At 38.1% G+C, this 20,196-nt stretch overlaps 1 protein-coding gene across 2 annotated transcripts in view; it reads left to right on the plus strand.

Moving 5' to 3' along the window:
• Positions 1 to 3,291: 3,291 nt before the first annotated feature.
• LOC134651144 (uncharacterized) overlaps positions 3,292 to 20,196 on the plus strand; it is a 59,936-nt gene continuing 43,031 nt past the window's right edge. The window contains exon 1 of one of the 2 annotated variants that reach the window (XM_063506176.1): positions 3,292 to 3,676. In XM_063506176.1, the coding sequence (XP_063362246.1) occupies positions 3,551 to 3,676 (126 nt within the window). In that variant the 5' untranslated portion in view covers positions 3,292 to 3,550. The remainder of the gene's footprint in view (positions 3,677 to 20,196) is intronic. The other variant, XM_063506175.1, reaches the window with a different exon arrangement.

Genomic DNA, 20,196 nt, shown 5'->3' on the forward strand with positions numbered 1-20,196 from the left:
CTTTGAATAGGATGTCGCGTTTATTGTTTTTGTTCTGGAATTCTGGAAAGTGACAGCTGTCTGTCACTAAGTGTTATGTCAATAAGGAGCGTTCTAATATTAGCAAGGTGATATTATTCATTCTAAAATGCCAGGAATTAAATATAATCCAACGAAAAAGGGATAATAATTGTACTGTCTATGACATTTTCTTAGTATTTTAGTATTATTTGCTATCGTTTTGACTTGAAATATACTCATTATTACATAAATATAGAGTAAATATCAACTCAAATAAATAAAAGTATTGCGATAACTAAACGCTCTTACAAAAAATAAACTAACATTCGTAGTGTTGCTAGTGTAATAGATCAGTTCTACTATTGCCAGTATTAAAAAGTAGCAAATTGATAGATATTTTAAGAGTGCTATTACATTTCGGGGATGAGCGAGTTTAGGTATTTTACGCGCTGCGGCAGGGCCCGCGAGCTCAGTACGCCGATCCCTTCCACCTTCCAGCTCCATCATCAGACCCTGAGTACTATCTTGTGTCAAAGATCTCGTTGAGAGGAATCAAACGAGCCCAAACACGAAGTGGTTTAGAGACAAACCAAAGAAAGTCTGCAGCGCTAGATTAAAAGTAGTTTTTAAAAATCAGTATGCGACAACACCACAGAAAATGGATTAAATAGTCTTGATACTTGTGAAATTTCTACCATATTTACCGTCTATGAAAAAATTAAGCTGTATGCACAGCTTAATTTTTATGGTAAAATAAATTTCATTCCAACAATAGATGTCACTATTAATATGTAGACATATACTAATATTGATAAATAATATTGGGAGAATGTGACATTTGGCTTCATCAAAATTAATAAGCTTTTGTAATATCCGCGACGGCGGTAAATAGGTACAGAGGGCCTACCGCGAACACCGAAGTTCTCAATATGCGAGCATCTTTCTCTTTTACTCCCATTAAGGTGTAATTAGATTGACAGAGAAATTGCCCGCAATTTGCGAACTAGTTTTCGGAAAAACGAAATAAACCATTAAAACAATAAACATATATTAAAAATTAATTTTAGCTTTAACTAGTAGGTACCCATGCCGTGAGCATAAGCATGGAGGTTGTGGGTTCGAGCTCAAAACCCGGCTAGTACCAATGAGTTTCTCGAAATGTTAGAGGAAGTTCATAAGTATGCCTATACCTATTAGGTGTGTTCAATTTGCTGTGAAACCTTAGTCTAAACCAATATTATATTATCTAAGTAGGTACATATGGTGAAGTATTAAGATGTTTCATTCCACTTACCCGTCATCAACTCCAAATTTTGTAAACATTGTCGTTTTTCAGCTTGAATCGCCTCGTGCTGACTTTTTACAAGTGTAAAATTATTCGTAATGCGGAAAAGTAACTCCCGCACGCCGGTTTTGTAAGGTTTCACCATGTTTATTCCGTTCATCACAAAACACAATGAATATTTAAACGATTTTGACAAACACATACCATAGTGCATGACGTTTACTGACTGCTTAAAAAACATTGCCATATGTAGTTTTTTAATTCGATGTCAAATTATTGCGCTGCAGACTTTCTTTGGTTTGTCTCTAGTTGCGTGGTTGACTGGTACCGGTGACCACCTTCTAGCTTCATCATCAGACCCTGAGTCCTATCTTGTGTCAAAGATTTTGTTGAAACGAATCAAACGAGCCCAAACACGAAGTGGTTTAGTTGCATGGTTGACTGGTACCGGTGACCACCTTCCAGCTCCATCATCAGACTCTCAGTACTATCTTGTGTCAAAGATCTTGTTGAGACGAATCAAACGAGCCCAAACACAAAGTGGTTTAGTTACATGTTTGATTGGTACCGGTGACCACCTCCCAGCTCCATCATCAGACTGGCTATAGACTATATATTCTGATTCTGACATGTCATTAAAAGCATTTGTATTCAGCCATTTTTTAATGTAGTACCTATAAAATATTAGATCATTTCAAATATTTTTAATGCTGTTCGGTAGTTACATACTATACTATAAAACCAAGTACACAGTACTAGGATCAAAGTTTCTCAGTCGCCGCTTACACGCACTGGCATGCACACAGTATAGCATTTTACACGGCGCCTGCCGCACATAACGATAAAAAACCTTGTCGTCGCGCGTCGCCGTTTAAAACGTGCGGAACCGACCGACACACGTCCTACCTCTACAAGCTCTGCCGCGGCACTGAGCTCACGATCGTGCGTCATCGGTAATATTAGAGACGTTTTCAAAAAATTGCCAAAAAATTATAGTAGAATTTCATAAACACTAATGTATACCAACAGTATAAGCAAACGCTGCAGATTGCTTGAGTATGAAAATGACTTCGATATTAAGTAGAATTTCGCAGGAATTGACACTTGTTTCGGAGAGAAAATTGAGTTTGTTTTTATTCGATTTTCTCTTTCTCAGAGGTATTTAGGAAAAATGTCAAACGTAATTCCTAATGTACAGGGTATTAGTAATACAAAATAGCCAGCTTTACCAGAGTAAACTTCTCAACATTTACAAATACGAGCTCACAATTCAGTACTAGACGTGGTTTTACGGAAACGACCATCAGAAAAAAAATCATTACTAATTTAATATAGCTGGTCAACCAAATCTTGTCAGTAAAAAAAGGCGCGAAATTCAAATTTTCTATGGGACAATATCTCTTCGCGCCTACATTTTTCAAATTTACCGCCTTTTTCTACTGTTAAGATCTGGTTGACCAAGTATAAGTCCTTTTTCTAATATTCACAACGTAATTCCTAAAGATAAGAAGACGCTTTTACTGGAACAAGTACTCATTATTTCTAATAATGAGCGCAAAGTACTGAATGTCATCGAGGAATATCATCAATTTTGCATTGTTTCGACTTTTCTTGTGGGAGCGCTCTTAATCTAGCAGAGAAGTGTTGTCAGTAACAGTAGAATAAAAAAACCCCTAAAAACTACATATCCAAATATACTTGGTCAACCAGATCTTGACAGTAGAAAAAGGCGGCAAATTTGAAAAATGTAGGCGCGAAGGGATATCGTTCCATAGAAAATTTGAATTTCGCGCCTTTTTTTTACTGACAAGATTTGGTTGACCAGCTATAGAGTTAGACCAAGAAAAGTCTGCAGCGATTTTGATAGCCCACGCAGTGCGAGTGTATTTACACAAAGTGGTTACATTAAAAATCTACCATTTGGTAGAAATTATATTTGGAGCTGGTATCATTAAAACCTGTTTTTAATTTACATTCCCGCCACTTGGAGGAGTCGCATCGCTTTCGAAAGTTTCACATCCGCAAGAGAGCGGCAAGGCAAGGCAAAGTGAAGTAGGCAAAGAAAGAAGTCTCGCGCGCGAACTCGGTACGCTGCAGGCGATGACCGCAATTTATATGAGTTTTTATTAATTCGTGAGTGCGCTGTCGTGATCTTCGTCCGCAAAGTGTTTACAAAAATGCTGCATAGGTGAACTTTCGGCTAGATAAGTGTTGTGATTGTGAATATCTTCTCTTCCTCATTACTGTCTTTCAAAGGTTGTTAAAATGCCTTGCTCAGCGGTAACTTTGTCTATAGCGACCATTACAGCAATCGTGGCTGCTGCCTTAATGGCAATAGCATTTTCGACGGATAACTGGCTTTACATTGAAGTGAAACGAACAAACATCCAGGTAAGACAAAAAACACCTAGGTATTTAAAAATATTGTAATTTTTTTTAACACAGATATTTAATTAACACACGATAACCGGTTATGACGTCCGTTTAATTTGGCATTGCAATACGAGGATATAGTGAAATCATATCAATTTAACCATTGTTGCCTAACCAGTTTGAACGCTTTATGTTCATGGCACTAAGGTTCAAATTGTGCGAGGATCCCTTGACATTACTACGGCACGGCCATTAACTTAACCACAGTACCTTTACTTCAACCCTTCAACTTTTCCCCCGACCACCAAAATTAACTGGAATCTCGATCTCGTTAAGGTTGTAAGGTTGTAACTCGAGTTATTTAGTTCAGTTTACTTACAGATGTGCAAGTTGCAGAAAGTTTTCAAAAAGTTGAAAAAGGTCAAGAAATTTTCCGGAACAAAAATACAGAAAACATGGAATGGAAGATTTTGATTCCTTTACAAAATGAGTCACAAAATCATCACCATATTTTTTTTATATACCACGTCAGTATCCCGGCCGGCCGGCGGTATCAGTAGCAGGCGGCCCGTCGGATGGTCAGCGGTCGCCGTAGTCTGTGGACGTCTACAACTGCAGGGGTTTTACATGCGCGTTACCGACCCTTTAAAAACCTGTAACTCCTTTTTTGATGAACCCCATTCTTGAGGAAAGGGTGCTGATTTAGTGATTCTAGGTAAGGCTGGAGCTTTCAGCTTAAAAATCGGTAAGAGACATTTCCACCTGCAAAATTTCATTTGTAAGATTTAGTACAGAGAGACACCGGGTATGTATAACTACGATTGTACCTACGTGTGACTAAAATCGACAATGATCTTTGGTCCTACCTATTTTTTTTACTGTGACACCCTTGGGAATTTGCCATTTTTTTGCGACGCCCCTTTGATCAAAAACTACCTACCATACAAGTTGTAGCTGTCGACAAGTGGCATATATATCGCCTCACGACGCCTTTGGGATACTTAATGATAATGGGACGCCCCAGGGCGTCGCGACGCACAGTTAGGGAAGCCCTGCTATAGCCTATAGATATACTTACTTCTGATTTGATTATACAAGAATAATAAAGAATATGTAATTGTATTACTATTGTATACACGTACAGGTACCTTTGTCTTTAGATACCCAGAGAACAATGGAAGAATTAGAGATGTACATTGTACACAAATCTAAACGCCTTGTGTAATACTATTCCATTGTTTTGGAAATTGCGATCTACCCTCAAATCGATACCTTTACAGATATCTTAAGGTGTACAGTCAGCATCAGTAGTAGCAGATGAAACAACGCGCTTAAAGTATCTGACATCCCTCACTAAAATTTACTGCTTATCTAAATATTTATAAATCCCTAAAATTTACGTTCAAAAGTATATTTTACAGTCTTAATTGTTCTACATATTAAAGTGTTCTACATCACTTTTAGTTATGCTGTTACAGAATGGTAGGTACTACTTTTGACGCGTTGAGAGGATAATTTTGAATAGTTTATATCATGGCAGTAAATAAACTTCACGAGTTTCTAAGTAGACAAGCTGATGATATTCATGATTTAAGTACAGATACAGATAGGTAGAACGAATACGAATTAATGTGGAGGGAAATTACGGGAGAGGAAAACCGAGAAAAAGGTGGCTGGACTGTGTGAGAGATGATATGAAACGAACGCAAGTGAATTATGAGATGACGGGCGAGAGAGAAGTATGGAAGATAAAGACATGCTGCACCGACCCCAAATGAACGGATAAGGGAAAGCGAATAATGATGAGATAGAATTAGTTTTAATTAAATATTAATTACTGAAACGTCCAACTGAGAGAACGCTTAAAGTATTAATCAACGCAGTGTAGTTACATTGAAGACATTGCTGACATACGCTCGCTTAACCTCATTAATCAAATATTTGCCAGAATTACATTCTTGCTAAAATTTGACTATGAGGACAATTAGTGAGAATTAAAATTAAATTCTTGTCTCTGAGCGACATAATGTGCGTCGAAAACCACTCGGCCCACGTATTCCAAGTCCTTGCGTTACCGTTACAACGTGCGCGTTACGCATAAGTATTCGGTAACAGTACCGTGCCATGCAGGGCCCGGTGCAGATAAAACCACGACCGATAGCGGTTATCTCTACCGCATCATCTTGGTGTGGACTTCAGGGTATCTTTTAGAAACTAGGTGACCCCATTGGGTTAGGTTAAATAGTCCGTCTTAGCTAAACTCTGCACCGCGTGCAGAACAAAGTGTGGAGTACTGTGGAGTGGCTATGTAATCGTTATATTTTCAATGTTTTTATAGAAATTTGACATACTTTGTTCTATGAAAATGTGACGTTTATAATGACACGTCCTTACTTTGTTATGTTCATTAGACGGAGTCTAGTTTGATCCGACTCGACTCGTGGTCTTAGTTGACTAAGCAAGCGAGTTCTATATATTCTACCCGGACATGATGTTTTGCGAGAGCAACATGACTCACATTCTGAAGAAACTTACTGGCTATGTAAAGATTTGAGGAGTTTCCTTCAGTCCGTCATGCACTTCTTTTCTTAAAAAATGTTTAAAAACGATGTAAAATTCACCTGTCCGAAAAGAATAACCTCTCTGTCCCGAGAAAACTGATAAGCCTGATAACCATTTGCTTAGCTTAGCTTAGCTTGGCTTTCTATGATACTCGACGCGGCATCATTATAACAAAACAAAATTTGTATGTTATTCAGCCAGCGACTTGAAGAATGAATTCCATTCATAATGTAGGTATCCATGTAATTTTGGCCCTTGCTGTAGAATACATACCTACATCAATTTCAATTTACATGAAGTGATACTTCAACATACTTAAAGAGAAAGGGTCGTAGGTAGGTCGCGCCAAAAACCCTTAACAGCCCAAAACCCCAAGTAATTAATGTGCCTGTCTGTCGTCGCCACCTTACGGTATTTAATACCAAAACTGGCCTCATAATCTTACATTTAGGTTGACTTAAAGTGCATAATTCACGAGAACTGGTAATGCTCACGCTTAATTTGCTTGAAAGTTTTGTCTGGCATTCTGGTTTCTTTCAAGCCTTTTTTGCGACCCCTCTACCTGCGTTACTTGACTTTTTTCGTCAGGGCCGTTGTATAATCTTTTCGAAACGTGACTTTATCTTTACATCCTATATTTTGCTTTTAACTTTTAACTGCTAGCTTCTTATTATCTCAAAAGCTTTCTGAGAATCAAATTAACTTCGGCCCTAGAGATACGGTTAGTGAACGAACCTTTGAAGTTCATTGTCAGGTTTAGTTACCTGCTTGCGTAAAGGCAATTAAATTAACCACTAATTAAATCCGAAGTCCGCATTCTTTTGTTTTATTATACCTACTTCTAGGTGTGTAATATTTTAAAACACATGCATATGGAATGTGAATATTGTGAGTACAGAAAATATTAAAGTACTTAAACAAATAATAAAATCCCATCTCAACATGACAGAGTAGAGAAACATTAACATTCTATACTATCGAAGGAATCGTCTTTGTTACTCAAGTGCATGAGAGGTGCAAGTCGGTGCGGAAAGAAAAGAGTCGTGGAATGTATGGGACCCACTCGAACAAACTCTATAACAAAAAGGTAGGATCATATAATAAACATTTCAAGTCGGATGGAGTGTGATCTATGAAACCACAGATTTGCATTTGGCAACCACAGACAGAGTTCAAGAGAAATCGATCGAGAAAGACACGCCTGTGAAATGATCCGCGAACATGCATACCTTGGAAATGCTCAATGCCACACTGTTAAGTAATGTAAACGAGGCTTTTACTACGTAATAGTATAAGTCGCACAAAGATCGCACGGACTGAGAGGACACTTTCTATTGGCTTAGCGATCGGTTTTCGTTTGGACATCGTCCACGGTATGCATAATGCAAAGATCAAAGAAAGTTTTACGCAAAAATGAGAAACTTTGTGCTATCTAATTTCTTAACATTACATAAGTATACCAGACAGACTGTATGTCACTTGTAGTTCATGCATGAGACTTGAGACGTGTTGGATATGGATAGCTATAGCCAACATTGTATAGGTACATGCACTGTCTGAAAAGACACTAGTTCCGCGATTCCTTGCATTATCCAATGCCATATTGGCATTTTCCCATGTACTTGTATAAACTTTTGACAAGTCGCCTCTATCATCTCATCTTTCGAACGGCCGAGACATCGCCAATTGGATACCACGCAAGTGTAGCAATGTGGCAAACATTATTGGTAACCAAGTAATCATAACTTTCTCGAGTCGAATTGGGCCCCTGAAGTTTCAAAAATACTGTTACTTGACTTGATATTGGTCAATTGGTCATGTTGGACATGGACATGCTGAAAATAAAAGTCGTGTTGCATGGTTTTGAACATTTTGTCCGCTTAAATCAATTGACATTGACATATCGGGTTTAACTCAGCGCCCGAATCCGAATGAATCATTTTATCCAGTCATCCTATAGAAATCGTGACGTGAATCTGATAAAATTTTAACTAAAAAGTACTACCGACACGACAGGAAGAGAACAAATAGTTTAGACTGTTTATTATCATACCTGGGAAGGGACCGGATGTTATGTTTGTTATGCACGTTAAAAATACAATACAACGCATCTGGGGTGAAGAAGGTTTATCGTGTACGGTCCATTAAGACTCATTATGGTAGGTAATTGATGATGAGTAGGTAAAGCTGGCCATACACACTAGGGTACGCCTGCGCAGTTTTACCTGTACAGTTCAACTGCGCAGGTAAAAAGGAGCGTGTGTGGCATTCGACTGTGCAGTTTTCTACGACTGCACGGTTGACCTGCGCGAATATGAAAATAGATATTTTTTACCTGTGTGCTCTTGAACTGTACAGTTAAAACTGAGCGTGTGTGGCGTTCGCCTGCGCAGGCCTCAGTTGATCGCAGTCTCGTAAGCGGAATGAAACGCTAGTTGAGTTAAATTAACTTTATAAATTAGAGCCCTGCCTAATTCCCCTGATGATAAAACATGTTTTTTATTCTTGTATTATTTTTTTAGACTTGAAGAACACATACAAATACGAAGAATACATGGTGATTTGGTACCATATGTCTGACCATACTCTGAGGTGTGGATAATGTAGGCCATACTCATATTGAACAACTTTTATTATGGGACCAACCCCGAAGTCGTTATTTTTTGTCTTTCTTGCGCTTTATAATTAAAAACAATAACGTTAATATAGTGCTGCGTCAACATCAAGCACAGCTGGCGACGGTGCCATGGCTACACAACTGAGAGTTTGTACAGGTTTACCGTTGCCGTGTGTGTGCTCCACCCAGCTAGGGTTTACCTGTGCAGTTTAACTGTACAGGTAAAACTGTGCAGGCATACCCTAGTGTGTATGGCCAGCTTAAGTCTGTTGCCAAATTTGAGCTTAATAACTTGGCAAAGTTATTGTTTTCCCAACTGGTTATGCATATCGATGCAGGTTTTTGTAAACCTACGTAACCACGAAACAATTGCCTAATTCACGAAGAATTAAGTTAAACGACTTTTCCAATTAACATACCTAATAATGTTACAAGCAATGACCTTTATTGTACCTATAGATACTCTAATGATTTCTTATAATGGCGCAATAAAAGTCAGGAAAGTGCCATTGATTGAGACTATTGAGAGAGATGGTTCGTCCTATGACAAAGGCTGCCTGGGTGGTCTCAAAAGGCCACCCTGTAAAGCGAATGGTCTACATTCATTCATCGCTTCATTTCCTTCTTGTTCCTACATTCCAATATTTTGATTGCTATAGATTATTCTATTCTGGTGCGCTAAATAGTTATATCCATAACCCCTATCTGCATTTAAAATATCTTCGAACTTTGTAACTTACTTTTTAATGAGTGCAAAACAGTGAAAAACGTGCACAAGTATAATTGAATATGAGTAAACAAAACAAACACGACGTATATGAATTAATGCAGATAGGCGTTACCCCTGGATTTGCAGGCTACCAGAAGCGACCATGACCGCTTACCGTCAAACGGGTCGTATGATTGTTTGCCACCAACGTGGTATAAAAAAGGCGTATTCATTTTTCTTTTTGTAGATTAAACATTGATATTCAAAATGAAGCAGGCGATACCAATTAAATATCGTACAGGCAAACGTTAATTTTAGTATCTATCTAGACTTTTACTAGGTGATCAAGGCGATGCGTGATGTTGTCACTAAGTGCGTCAACAATAGCTAATTAAAATAACAGCAACCTGCTTTCTTCAGCGTGGTGTCACCTACTTCTCATGACTTCCGACGATGCCTAAACTTTTTCTGCTATTCGCTTTCTTACGGACAGATAATTCCGACGTGCTTAGTGGCGCAATAATCGACGGAAGTATCGGATTACTTTTATGTGGGGGTATAATTTGAGCAATTTGGCACTTTGCCTTAGATAGTTTGGATGCGGCAAGAACGTCACGCGAGGTAGTGGACACTTTCAATTTTCTTGTGTTCTGTTCTGAATATTTCTATGGTCCTTTTTGCGACACCGCTGTTGATAATGATATATCACATGTTGTCAGTGGTGTATTTCGCAAAATACACTATGTGCGGTAAGTGGTAATAATCCGTCGTTTGCTTGCCCAAGCAGCGTGCGGATATTGCAGTCAAGCGTCATTGCGGCTGGTAATAGTGGTGTAGTATAGCGTCTGGGGGAGGTTACAGTTTCTTTAGCGGAAAGGAAACTTAACCACATGTGGTCGCGTGGAAGCGACTAGTCGTGAAGTCTGTTACGATATAAAGGACCTCGGCTCTATAAGCGGTTACGCCACTGTCGTCGACATTACTAAATAAGGGTTCCTTTTGTACCTTCTTGGTACGGAACCCTAAAAAGTAGATACATGGATGCTCCAGTAGTAATCTATTAAGTAGCCGTTAAAAGATCTTCCTCAGCTAGTTCTCTTGGGAAGCAGCGTGTAAGAAAATCATTATTAAGGTAAGAGTTTTGAATGATTCACGGTTAGTTCCACAGGTTCCACTAGACTTATATCGACCGGGATATGGACTGTGATTACCTTTTGTATTGTTTTCGAGCACCCGATATTTAGACGCAGTTACATGCATCTATTACTAAGGTACCTACTTTTCGAACTATGTGTATGTATAATACATATACAACAGTAGGGCATTTCTTTGCGCACTTTGGAACTCCGATAACATTTAGATTTTAGAATGTATATGTGTTGCTATTGATCGTCCGTAACTCGAGGTCAAGACCCTAAAAAATATTCTGTAACGTAACGTTACTGTTATAGGCTGGCACTAATATGATTTGCTCCGCCACTATGTTACTTCATATTTCGGAAACTTAAACTTACCAAATCAAATAATAAAACTTGAGCTTGAAAGTGTACCTAATCTTTATCATTACATTGCTTTCACGATTGGACGAGTAACCATCATTTATTTTATTGTTTTCCGGACTTTCACTGTTTGCTTTGGACTTAACAAGTTTTAGCTCAAGGAGGCTTTAGGAAGTTTAGGAGGTGTAAATTGACTAAGATTAAATACTCGTAGCTAGTATAAGGATTACTTTTCTTATATCTTTAAGGATTAGTTTTCCGGTGCATAATTACGATGTCAAATTTGATAAGAATACAACATCCATTGAGTTAATGTGCTCTATTTGGGTAGGCAAATTTAATGTTATGCCAACATTTCAGGTCAATGTCAACCATACTCTTTGAATAGTCTACCTAATTATTTTTGAACTGTCCTAATTAGTCATTATCATGCATAATATTTAGTACATAATGTCTTCGACAACGATTTATCTTTGTCTAATGTTTCTTCACACAGCGCGGTGTCTCATGATTGTGTCATTTGTTGTGAACTCGTTTTGCGAGGCTTGTAAGTAAGGCTTTTTAGATATGAATATTATTTAACAATTATAAGATCGCTAAGTCTTTAAGTATAAATGTCCAGTGTGCAGGTCGTAATGACGAAGATAAATATCTTATCTTTTTCTCTTCAAATGTTGTGTTGTTATTGAGATGTTTTAATGTAGCAAGAAAACTGTAGGTAGGTACGTTTAGTGCTAAGAAAAAAGCTAAATAAAAAGGTAATCTGGTACACGTGCCATTGTATATTATGAATATTGGTAATTCACAATTAGCACATGTCTTACCTACTTATATATAGAAAGATGATTATAATCTTACAGCTAATGCTAGGATCATTCTCTTGCGTGACTCGTATGTAGTGGCCACCTGGTGGCCACATGCTAGAAACTTGTCTGTCTCATGACAAAATACCCGAGCTCAGCATATTAGCAGTAACTATACAGTATTTAAAAATGTTTTAATTTTCTTAATGTAAAAATGCAATGTAAAAAAATTATACATTTCTCATTGCAGTTATGATATTTAAACTTATCTCGACAGAAATAGACGCGGACGACTATTGTCTGGCGGTCTAGCATGAGTTGCGTTCTCGCGCGCGACTCCATACATCTTGCGCGACTTCAAGTATGGAGCCGCGCGAGAACACAAGTCATGCTAGACCGCCTGTTAGAGTTAGACGAATAAAATGCGTTTATTGAGTAACTTGTGATAAAAAATATGTGACTGAATGCGTGTCTTTCTCCAGTAATAAGATGTTTTTGTGGCACGATCTTTGATACGGCTCGCTCGTTTTTTTTAAATCTCGTTTTCATTGTGTCGTTGCTTCACAAGAGGCAGTCTTTTTTAGAAAATGTTTATTTTGATTGTTAAGTAGGTACCTACTTACTTATGGCGTTTATTATGATGGCTTAGTTAGTTGTGTAATATCTAAGAAAGCTAGTGATTTCTGACAAAAGATGATGATGATGAAATGGGAGATTCTTCGTTAGTTTCATAGATAAGCAAATCAAAATTTTATTTAAACCGCAAATTACCAATCGTCACAAAATTATGAGTTTAGCCTCGTCGTGTCACTGCATCCAGTCATTAATTAAATACTTCTTCTCAACCAGCACCATATAATCAGCCCGGACCTAAGGCTATGTCAGACCATTGTTTCAAAGGTGCACAACGTCATGGCGTTAAATTACTTTGTGGCAGATGATAGGAAACGTGATACCTACACGACAGGTGTGAGCTATTTATGCCTCGCAAGCGGTTTACTTTAACAAGGAATATAATATCCTTAACACACAGTACCGTAAGGGAAACCGCTAGGGAAATTTCAAAGGTAGTAGATGTGACTACTTGACTAGTAAAGGTTCGAAACGAAACACAAATGGCAGTGAACTTGAAAGTCACAGTTTGTGACATTTATGTTTCACGACACATTGGAAAACTACCGGGACGAATGAACTAACTGAACAACACTTGTTGTTCATTAAAAAGTCTATTTTTGGGTTATGTTGATACTGCGCGGATAAGCTAGAAGCCGAAGCGTTGACACTAACAAAAACAAGATTTGGAAGAAAGTGGAGGTCAAGTTATACATATGGAGATCTTTGTAGATCCATATCTCGGAGTAAATGATTTAAGTCAGTCAAGGGGAAAGGACTGCAGGTGGAAGCAGTGTCAATGTAAATCAAAAAGATAGTTGCTATAACATTGACTGCCCAGTCCCGGAATGCTCTATAATATGGTCTATGTTAAAAACTGTCGAAGAGCCGTTTACCTAAGTAGGTATATCACTCGTAACCCAAGTAGGAAATAGTTTTGTAAATTTTACCACAAATTTGTGAAGCTTATAGATTACACTTCCGGAAAATTTTACATCCTATTACGAGTATATGACATTTGTGAAATTTTGCTCGTAATAAATAAGCAAGTACATAGGTAATTTCCTCAAGAAAGCACCAGAGTACACACGTACAAATTACAAAGCAAATACTTACGTCTACCTACCCATATTTATGTTTACACACAACATCCGATACCTACCCAATGATAATTCTGTCGGCACCAACACAAAAGCCTATAAGCGCGGACCAACGTTCTTGTACAAAAGGGCTGTTCTCTATATAAAATATATAAGTCAGTTAAGACCAATGAAGGTATTGTGAGCACACACAAATACAAGCCCGGGGTGAAGAACTCGCTCTTGGCATTGCAAGGTGAACGAGACGAGTCCCGAGGCACGCGCACCAGTACCTATAATATGTACGACGTGTACGTGTTGGTACAATGGTACCTACTGAGCTAGGTGTAGATATCCTATTGTTTGCATCTTGAGATGACATTCATACCTAAAGTTCTAGCCTCTAGGTCTGCAAGGTTTATCTAGCTTACGTCTTTGGAATAAGATTTACGAATCGTCAGTTAACAACGTGGACGATGGTACATAACTACGTCCGGTTGTCGTTGCCGTAATAGAAAAGATATCAACGGGCGTTACGTCGAGCCACGAGCATGAAATCGTGTTTTTTTCACTTATTAACTGGACTTTGAAGAGAGTTTGAGCTCCCGAATTGAAAACCTGCTATTATTTCGTTTATCAGATTTGATGGTTTGTTGGTATAATTACTAAAACCAAATTTTAACCTTACATTACACTAATACATGTACAGTCAAGGACATAAATATTTATACACATTCACCTCGAAGGTGGAGAAATGTATACATATGAATGACTTGGCCGTACATGGCTTTACGTGAAATCGCTGTAAACGTAGGTCCTGGCGGGTTATTCAGTCAGTGACCTGGAATAATGAGGATTTTATTACAAAGACCAAATATGTTAATCCTAGCCTCTTGGGGAGTAGGTAACGAAAGGGTCAACGTTATTGCTCAGCTGTCCACTCGTCTCTCGAAGAGCCCATCGTACATATGCCAAAGGAATAAAGATATGGATATTTTTTTTTTGCCTTCAGAAACATGAAACGGTCGCAATATTTAGTATAGAAACATAAATAGAGAAGCTAAAGCTAAACAAGCTAGCGAAAGTCCCAGACAATGGCAGCGCTTGTAATTACCGAACGTCGTGGGACGCCGGGGAAAGTAGCCGAAACAAGCACGTGTGTAAGTCTGTCGTGTCGAGTGATCGGTGTGAACAGACTTGCTGGGGTAGGTACAGACGGTACAGTAATGTAAGGTGCACGATGCTACTATATTCTAAATTTTAGTGGCAGCGGCTAAAAATGCATAGCTCGTTATTGCTGGCTCGTTGAGTTCTGGAATGGTTACAACGTAGGGAGAACGCAGGTGGGTAAAATTTCCACAAAATGAATCGCTCTAGTAAAGAGTAGGCTGAATGAGAATGGCAAGGGACTGAAGTGAGTTCAAGGGAGAGGGAAGCCCTATGTCCAGCCCAGCAGTGCCAGTGTTTTGGCCGGTTTGATGAAAACGATTACGTAAAAAAGCTTTTCTCACCAATGAATCTTCCTATTCTGTAACACAAGTGGGCAGCTTAATTGTCGATTCATTCACCACACCATTAACGGTTGCACCGGGACCCGAGTCACGACCGTACGACCGTTGACCACTTCCTTGGCCTGCTTTTGGTCTCCGCTCAACTGAAAGGGAGGTCGCTTTTGGTAAGTTACGCTTAAATTGTATACTAATTACTATTAAACGGTGCGATTCGGCCAGAATGACTTGACCTTTCACAGTAATACTGTTTCGATGGAGTAGGAATTAAAACCATTTACATAATTCAACCAACTCTTGCGTGACGCTGCATCTAATTATGCGGTACAATAATTGGATTGGTTTGTTTCATCCTTCATTCTATACTATATACTGAATCCTCGCGTTAATAATATGTCAACAGTCAATAAGTTTACAAAACATTTAGTATAATCTTAATACAATGAACGCTTTCGCTACTATGGTAAGAAAATGCTCACTATTGCATACCACCAGTTAATTTTATTATTCACTTATCATAAATATGCAGTTATATGTTTTACTCGTACCACTCGAGTAACTCGAGGTAGTTGCAAGAAACAATTACTTAAATAGGTGCAATAAAATCAAACAATTCGTTAAAATTAAGAGAAAGCCAAATCAAGCAATTATTTTGGTTTGTATTTTCCTGCTATTAATGCTTGATGTATATCCGTCTATAATAAAATTTATTTTATTTCCATACGGAAGACCGTAAAACGTCCACACTCACACTTTATGCGTGTAGACAATTTGTGGAAACGAAACTGAAGTTACTATATGGAATTAATCCGTATATTTTATACTTGTTCCGTAACAGAAAATGCACTGCAGTTTTTTTGTTGGTACACGTATGCAAATGTATGCTACAATTTACATATGGGGTATTAAAAATGCACGACAATAATACATCGTGCAAACTTTTTACATAATAAAACATATCGTCTTTCACGCATTATGTTGGTTTCCGATTTTCTATTACTAAATTGTAATAAATTATATGTATAATGGCGTCAAATTAGTGTTAATCAGCCTTTCTTATTTTCCCATCGAATAGCATCCGATACTGGAAAGACTGATTCAAATCAAAGATCGACGAACTCAAGTTGAAGGAACGTCTCGCTCGGTTGGCTGATCGCGCTCTTTTACTATTTGTAAATCAATATTAACATCCCTAGGCCTACGGCATAAGGTTTATTGCGGTAGCCGATGCCGGTGAGAATTACTAAATTAATGTTCGTGGGAATGCGCTCGGATTGTTCTTATTTACTATCAGGGAAAAAGAGGATTTGATGACGAAACATGACAGCCGATACGTTATACAATACTTATCTACAATGTTACCTATATTCCCATAGGCTGCGTGATTTCTAATGTACCTGCTGAGTCGTGCCATAGGAAAAAATCTGCGATCATGAACTAGGAATATGGATTAAGTTGTAGCAGTTTAGACGCAGGTTACACTGGTCGTTATCGTGGATAAATTTTGCAATACACCCGATAAAATTATGTTTGATATGATGTTATAGTTCATTTGATACTTGACTGCTTGATACATGTGTCCTAATTAATACACAAACGATGTTGAGAGAAATAATCTTTGATTAAGAATTTAAAAAGCTTGGTAAGGCGAAACAAACTAGAAGAGGAGGTAGGTGCAGGTTCCCAGCTGGGAACCTGCAGTAATAAAATCGATAGTTGGACAAACGACGACAAAATAAAAGGGGATGTGTCAGATCGAAATCAATTATGCTGCTAATTGATAATTTTAAATTTGAATCCTGACGCATAGCAATTTCAGAAGAAAAAATATCTTCCAAGAGCTGAGCCCCAGTTCACCCGGATTCCGGATTCTTTCTCATTCATCCGGATTCATCTCATATTACCCAGTCGTAGACAGGTGACGTTGCGTCGTACCGCGGTCTCGAACCGGTTCCTAGGAATTCGCGGCGTACACAGACGGAGAAAATTTTGTTTGAATAACCGAGATCAAAAGCATCGCTTCAAGAGCATTTAAAACCATACACTCCCGAATAAATTATTAAAAAAAAAAATTACGCGGTCTTGGCGATTGTATTCACACACTCGTTCATGTCTAACTCTAATTCAACTCTGTAATTAACACTGTTATTCTTATTAGCGTCACATTTCTTGTGGTAAAAAACTGGCGCAAGTTTTTATATTGTATATGTGTGTAGTTTAAGTGATCTGTGTCTGTGCCCTAATTCCTATACAAAGCTAATTACATAACAAGTAAAACCATATTGTAGAATTTTAATGAACCCTATTTTAATTGTCACTTGGAACGAGTAGGCTTTAAAGTTTCTGTCAAAAATTAAGTTTCTGATACACGCTCTTATTGCAGATTGTACTTTTCTTTACATACTAGATAGTAAACGGGACTGGTTAGATCATTTTCCCAAAATCATAATTTACCTGTAGCATAATTTCTATTCGCATTTTTTCCTATTCTTAATTTACACCAGACGCATTAATTCCTAACATGATTTCTCCATTCGCATATTTTCCCATTAGACAATTTAGCCACTCACAAATATTTCTTACGGTGTTTATTCTATAATCAAAAAATCGATTACCCCACCCCACTTTCTTTTCAAAAAACATTTAGTTCACAACTTAGCTAGACGGAGCCGGTTCCTATTTTTGGGCGGTTTGCCCTTCGGGCATCTGAAGCTACCTAACGAACCTAACCTCCGTCTACTAAAATCCGTCTAGTTAAGTTGTAAACTAAATGTTTTTTTGAAAAGAAACAGTACGGTGGGACCATGGTAATATTATCGCCTAAGAAATAAAAAGAATGCGAATAAAACGACTTGGAAAGTATTAATTATTAGAAAAATTTAACCTAGGAATGAATGCGTCTGGTGTAAAATAAGAATAGGAATAAATGCGAATGGAAAAATCATGTTAGGAATTAATGCATCTGGTGTAAATTAAGAATAGGAAAAAATGCGAATAGAAATTATGCTACAGGTAAATTATGATTTTGGGAAAATGATCTAACCAGTCGTAAACCGTACTCTTTCTTATAAGTACATACATATTTAATTGTAGAAATCTATGTCTTTGAAAACCGCTGGCAACTTACTCTACGTTAAATTATAATGCCGGTTAGAGTATAGTGAAGTCTTTAATGATAAAGACATGCGTTATTGTTTCATCAGGTTACGTTACGTCTATGAGGCAGGAATATCTACTTTTGTTGCCTACTACCCTTGTTAAAAGTAAAAGTAGTCACTACTAGTGTTCAACCTGTGCTCGTAAATAACGGCACGGCCGAAACGTGTCCAGCAAATCAAAACAAGGCGCAACGGTGCACCGCAAAAACCAGAGCCACCGGCGCATGAACGAATATTAAAATATGGGCTGCACTGTACAGTACAGTCCAGACTTGTATACAATATTCGCCTTATTACAAGGGAATAAGGTGCTACAGTGTTAACATATCTTTGACGTCGACTGTACACGCGTGATGAAGACGAGACTGTATTTTATGCAAGGTTTTACCTGCTTTACTAGCTGCTTTTTGCGCTGGCTTTACCGCAGTGACATGCAGTCTTTAGTTGTTACTATGCTTACATATTCACAAGTAAATTCAGCTGGTGGTTTTTAAAGCTAGGAAGAAATTCAAAACCAACATATGCAAACGAAATATAGCGGGCGAGTATGTGATAAAAAGAGTTTGTAAAATATGCAAACATACATAAAGGTTGAACACGCCAAAACTGGGGCATGTACAATCGACTATTGCTATGCAAATAATAGAGATATACAAACTTTTATGGCACCTACTTGTTCACAAGACACTGGCCTATAATGTTATCAAGTTTTTTTAAATTATGTTTATTCGTTGTCAAAATGTCGAGCAAACAACATCAACAACGCGAGCGAATTTTGCACGAATACGTAGAAAATTCATTACTGAGCTACAGAGATATCGCGAAACGACTGAAATGTCCTCAATCTACGGTTTGTCGCGTATTAAAAAAGTTCCGTGCGCACCTAACAATAGATCGGAAGCCAGGAAGTGGAGGCGTGCAGGGTGTCAAGAATAAAAAAAAGGACGAGAAGGTGGTGAACATGTTTGCCTCAAATCCTAAGATTTCGTCTCGCGATGTTGCTAAAAAAGTTAAAATGTCTCAGTCCTATGTTCAAAAAGTGAAACGTAGGGCTGGCCTAAGGAGTTATAAGGCCCAGGCAGCACCAGATCGAGACTCGAAACAGAACTCATCCGCGAAGAAACGGTCTCGAAAACTTTATGAGAATTTCATAACCAAATTTGCATGCGTCGTCATGGACGACGAAACATACATAAAAGGTGACTTTAAACAAATTCCTGGGCAAGAGTTCTATACCAGCCTAAGTAGAGTAGACGCCCCTGAAGAGTGTAAATTAAAAAAAACGTTCGAAATTTCCAAAAAAGTACCTGCTTTGGCAAGCAATATGTAGCTGTGGGAAAAGAAGTCGGCCGTTTATTACTACCGGGACAATAAACGGCGATATTTATAGAAAAGAGTGTTTGCAGAAACGTTTGCTACCTTTCATAAGAAAGCATGACTCACCACCTTTGTTTTGGCCAGATTTAGCCAGTTGCCACTACTCAAAACCAGTGATGGAATGGTATGCTGCAAATGGGATCGTGGTGGTACCAAAAGTGTGCAACCCCCCAAATAGTCCGGAACTGCGGCCCGTTGAAGAGTACTGGAGTATTATGAAGGGAATTTTAAAAAAGAAAGGCGGCGGAGTAAAATCGGTCCCTGAACTACAAAAGATGTGGACATGGGCGTCAAGACAGTGTTCTATTAACATGGTGCAAAGTCTTATGAGCCGTGTACGTAGGAAAGTTAGAAAAATGGCTTACTGTGTAGACCAAATCTAAAATATGGAATGTTATTTTAAACAGCGTTAAATATGCTATTAAATGTGTAAAACATAATATACTTTTTCACTTTTATTATAATTTTGTACTACATTTTGTGTGCCCCAGTTTTGGCGTGTTCAACCTTTACCTATTATTATTCTGTCTGAAGCCTGCGTGCTAAATTGCTAATTGCCAATGAATGGGCATAAGGCGATACCTTCCAAGAATCTCTTCCAAGAAAGCAACCTT

The sequence above is a fragment of the Cydia amplana genome, chromosome 9 (assembly GCF_948474715.1).
Source record: "Cydia amplana chromosome 9, ilCydAmpl1.1, whole genome shotgun sequence".
Taxonomy (NCBI): Eukaryota; Metazoa; Arthropoda; class Insecta; order Lepidoptera; family Tortricidae; genus Cydia; species Cydia amplana.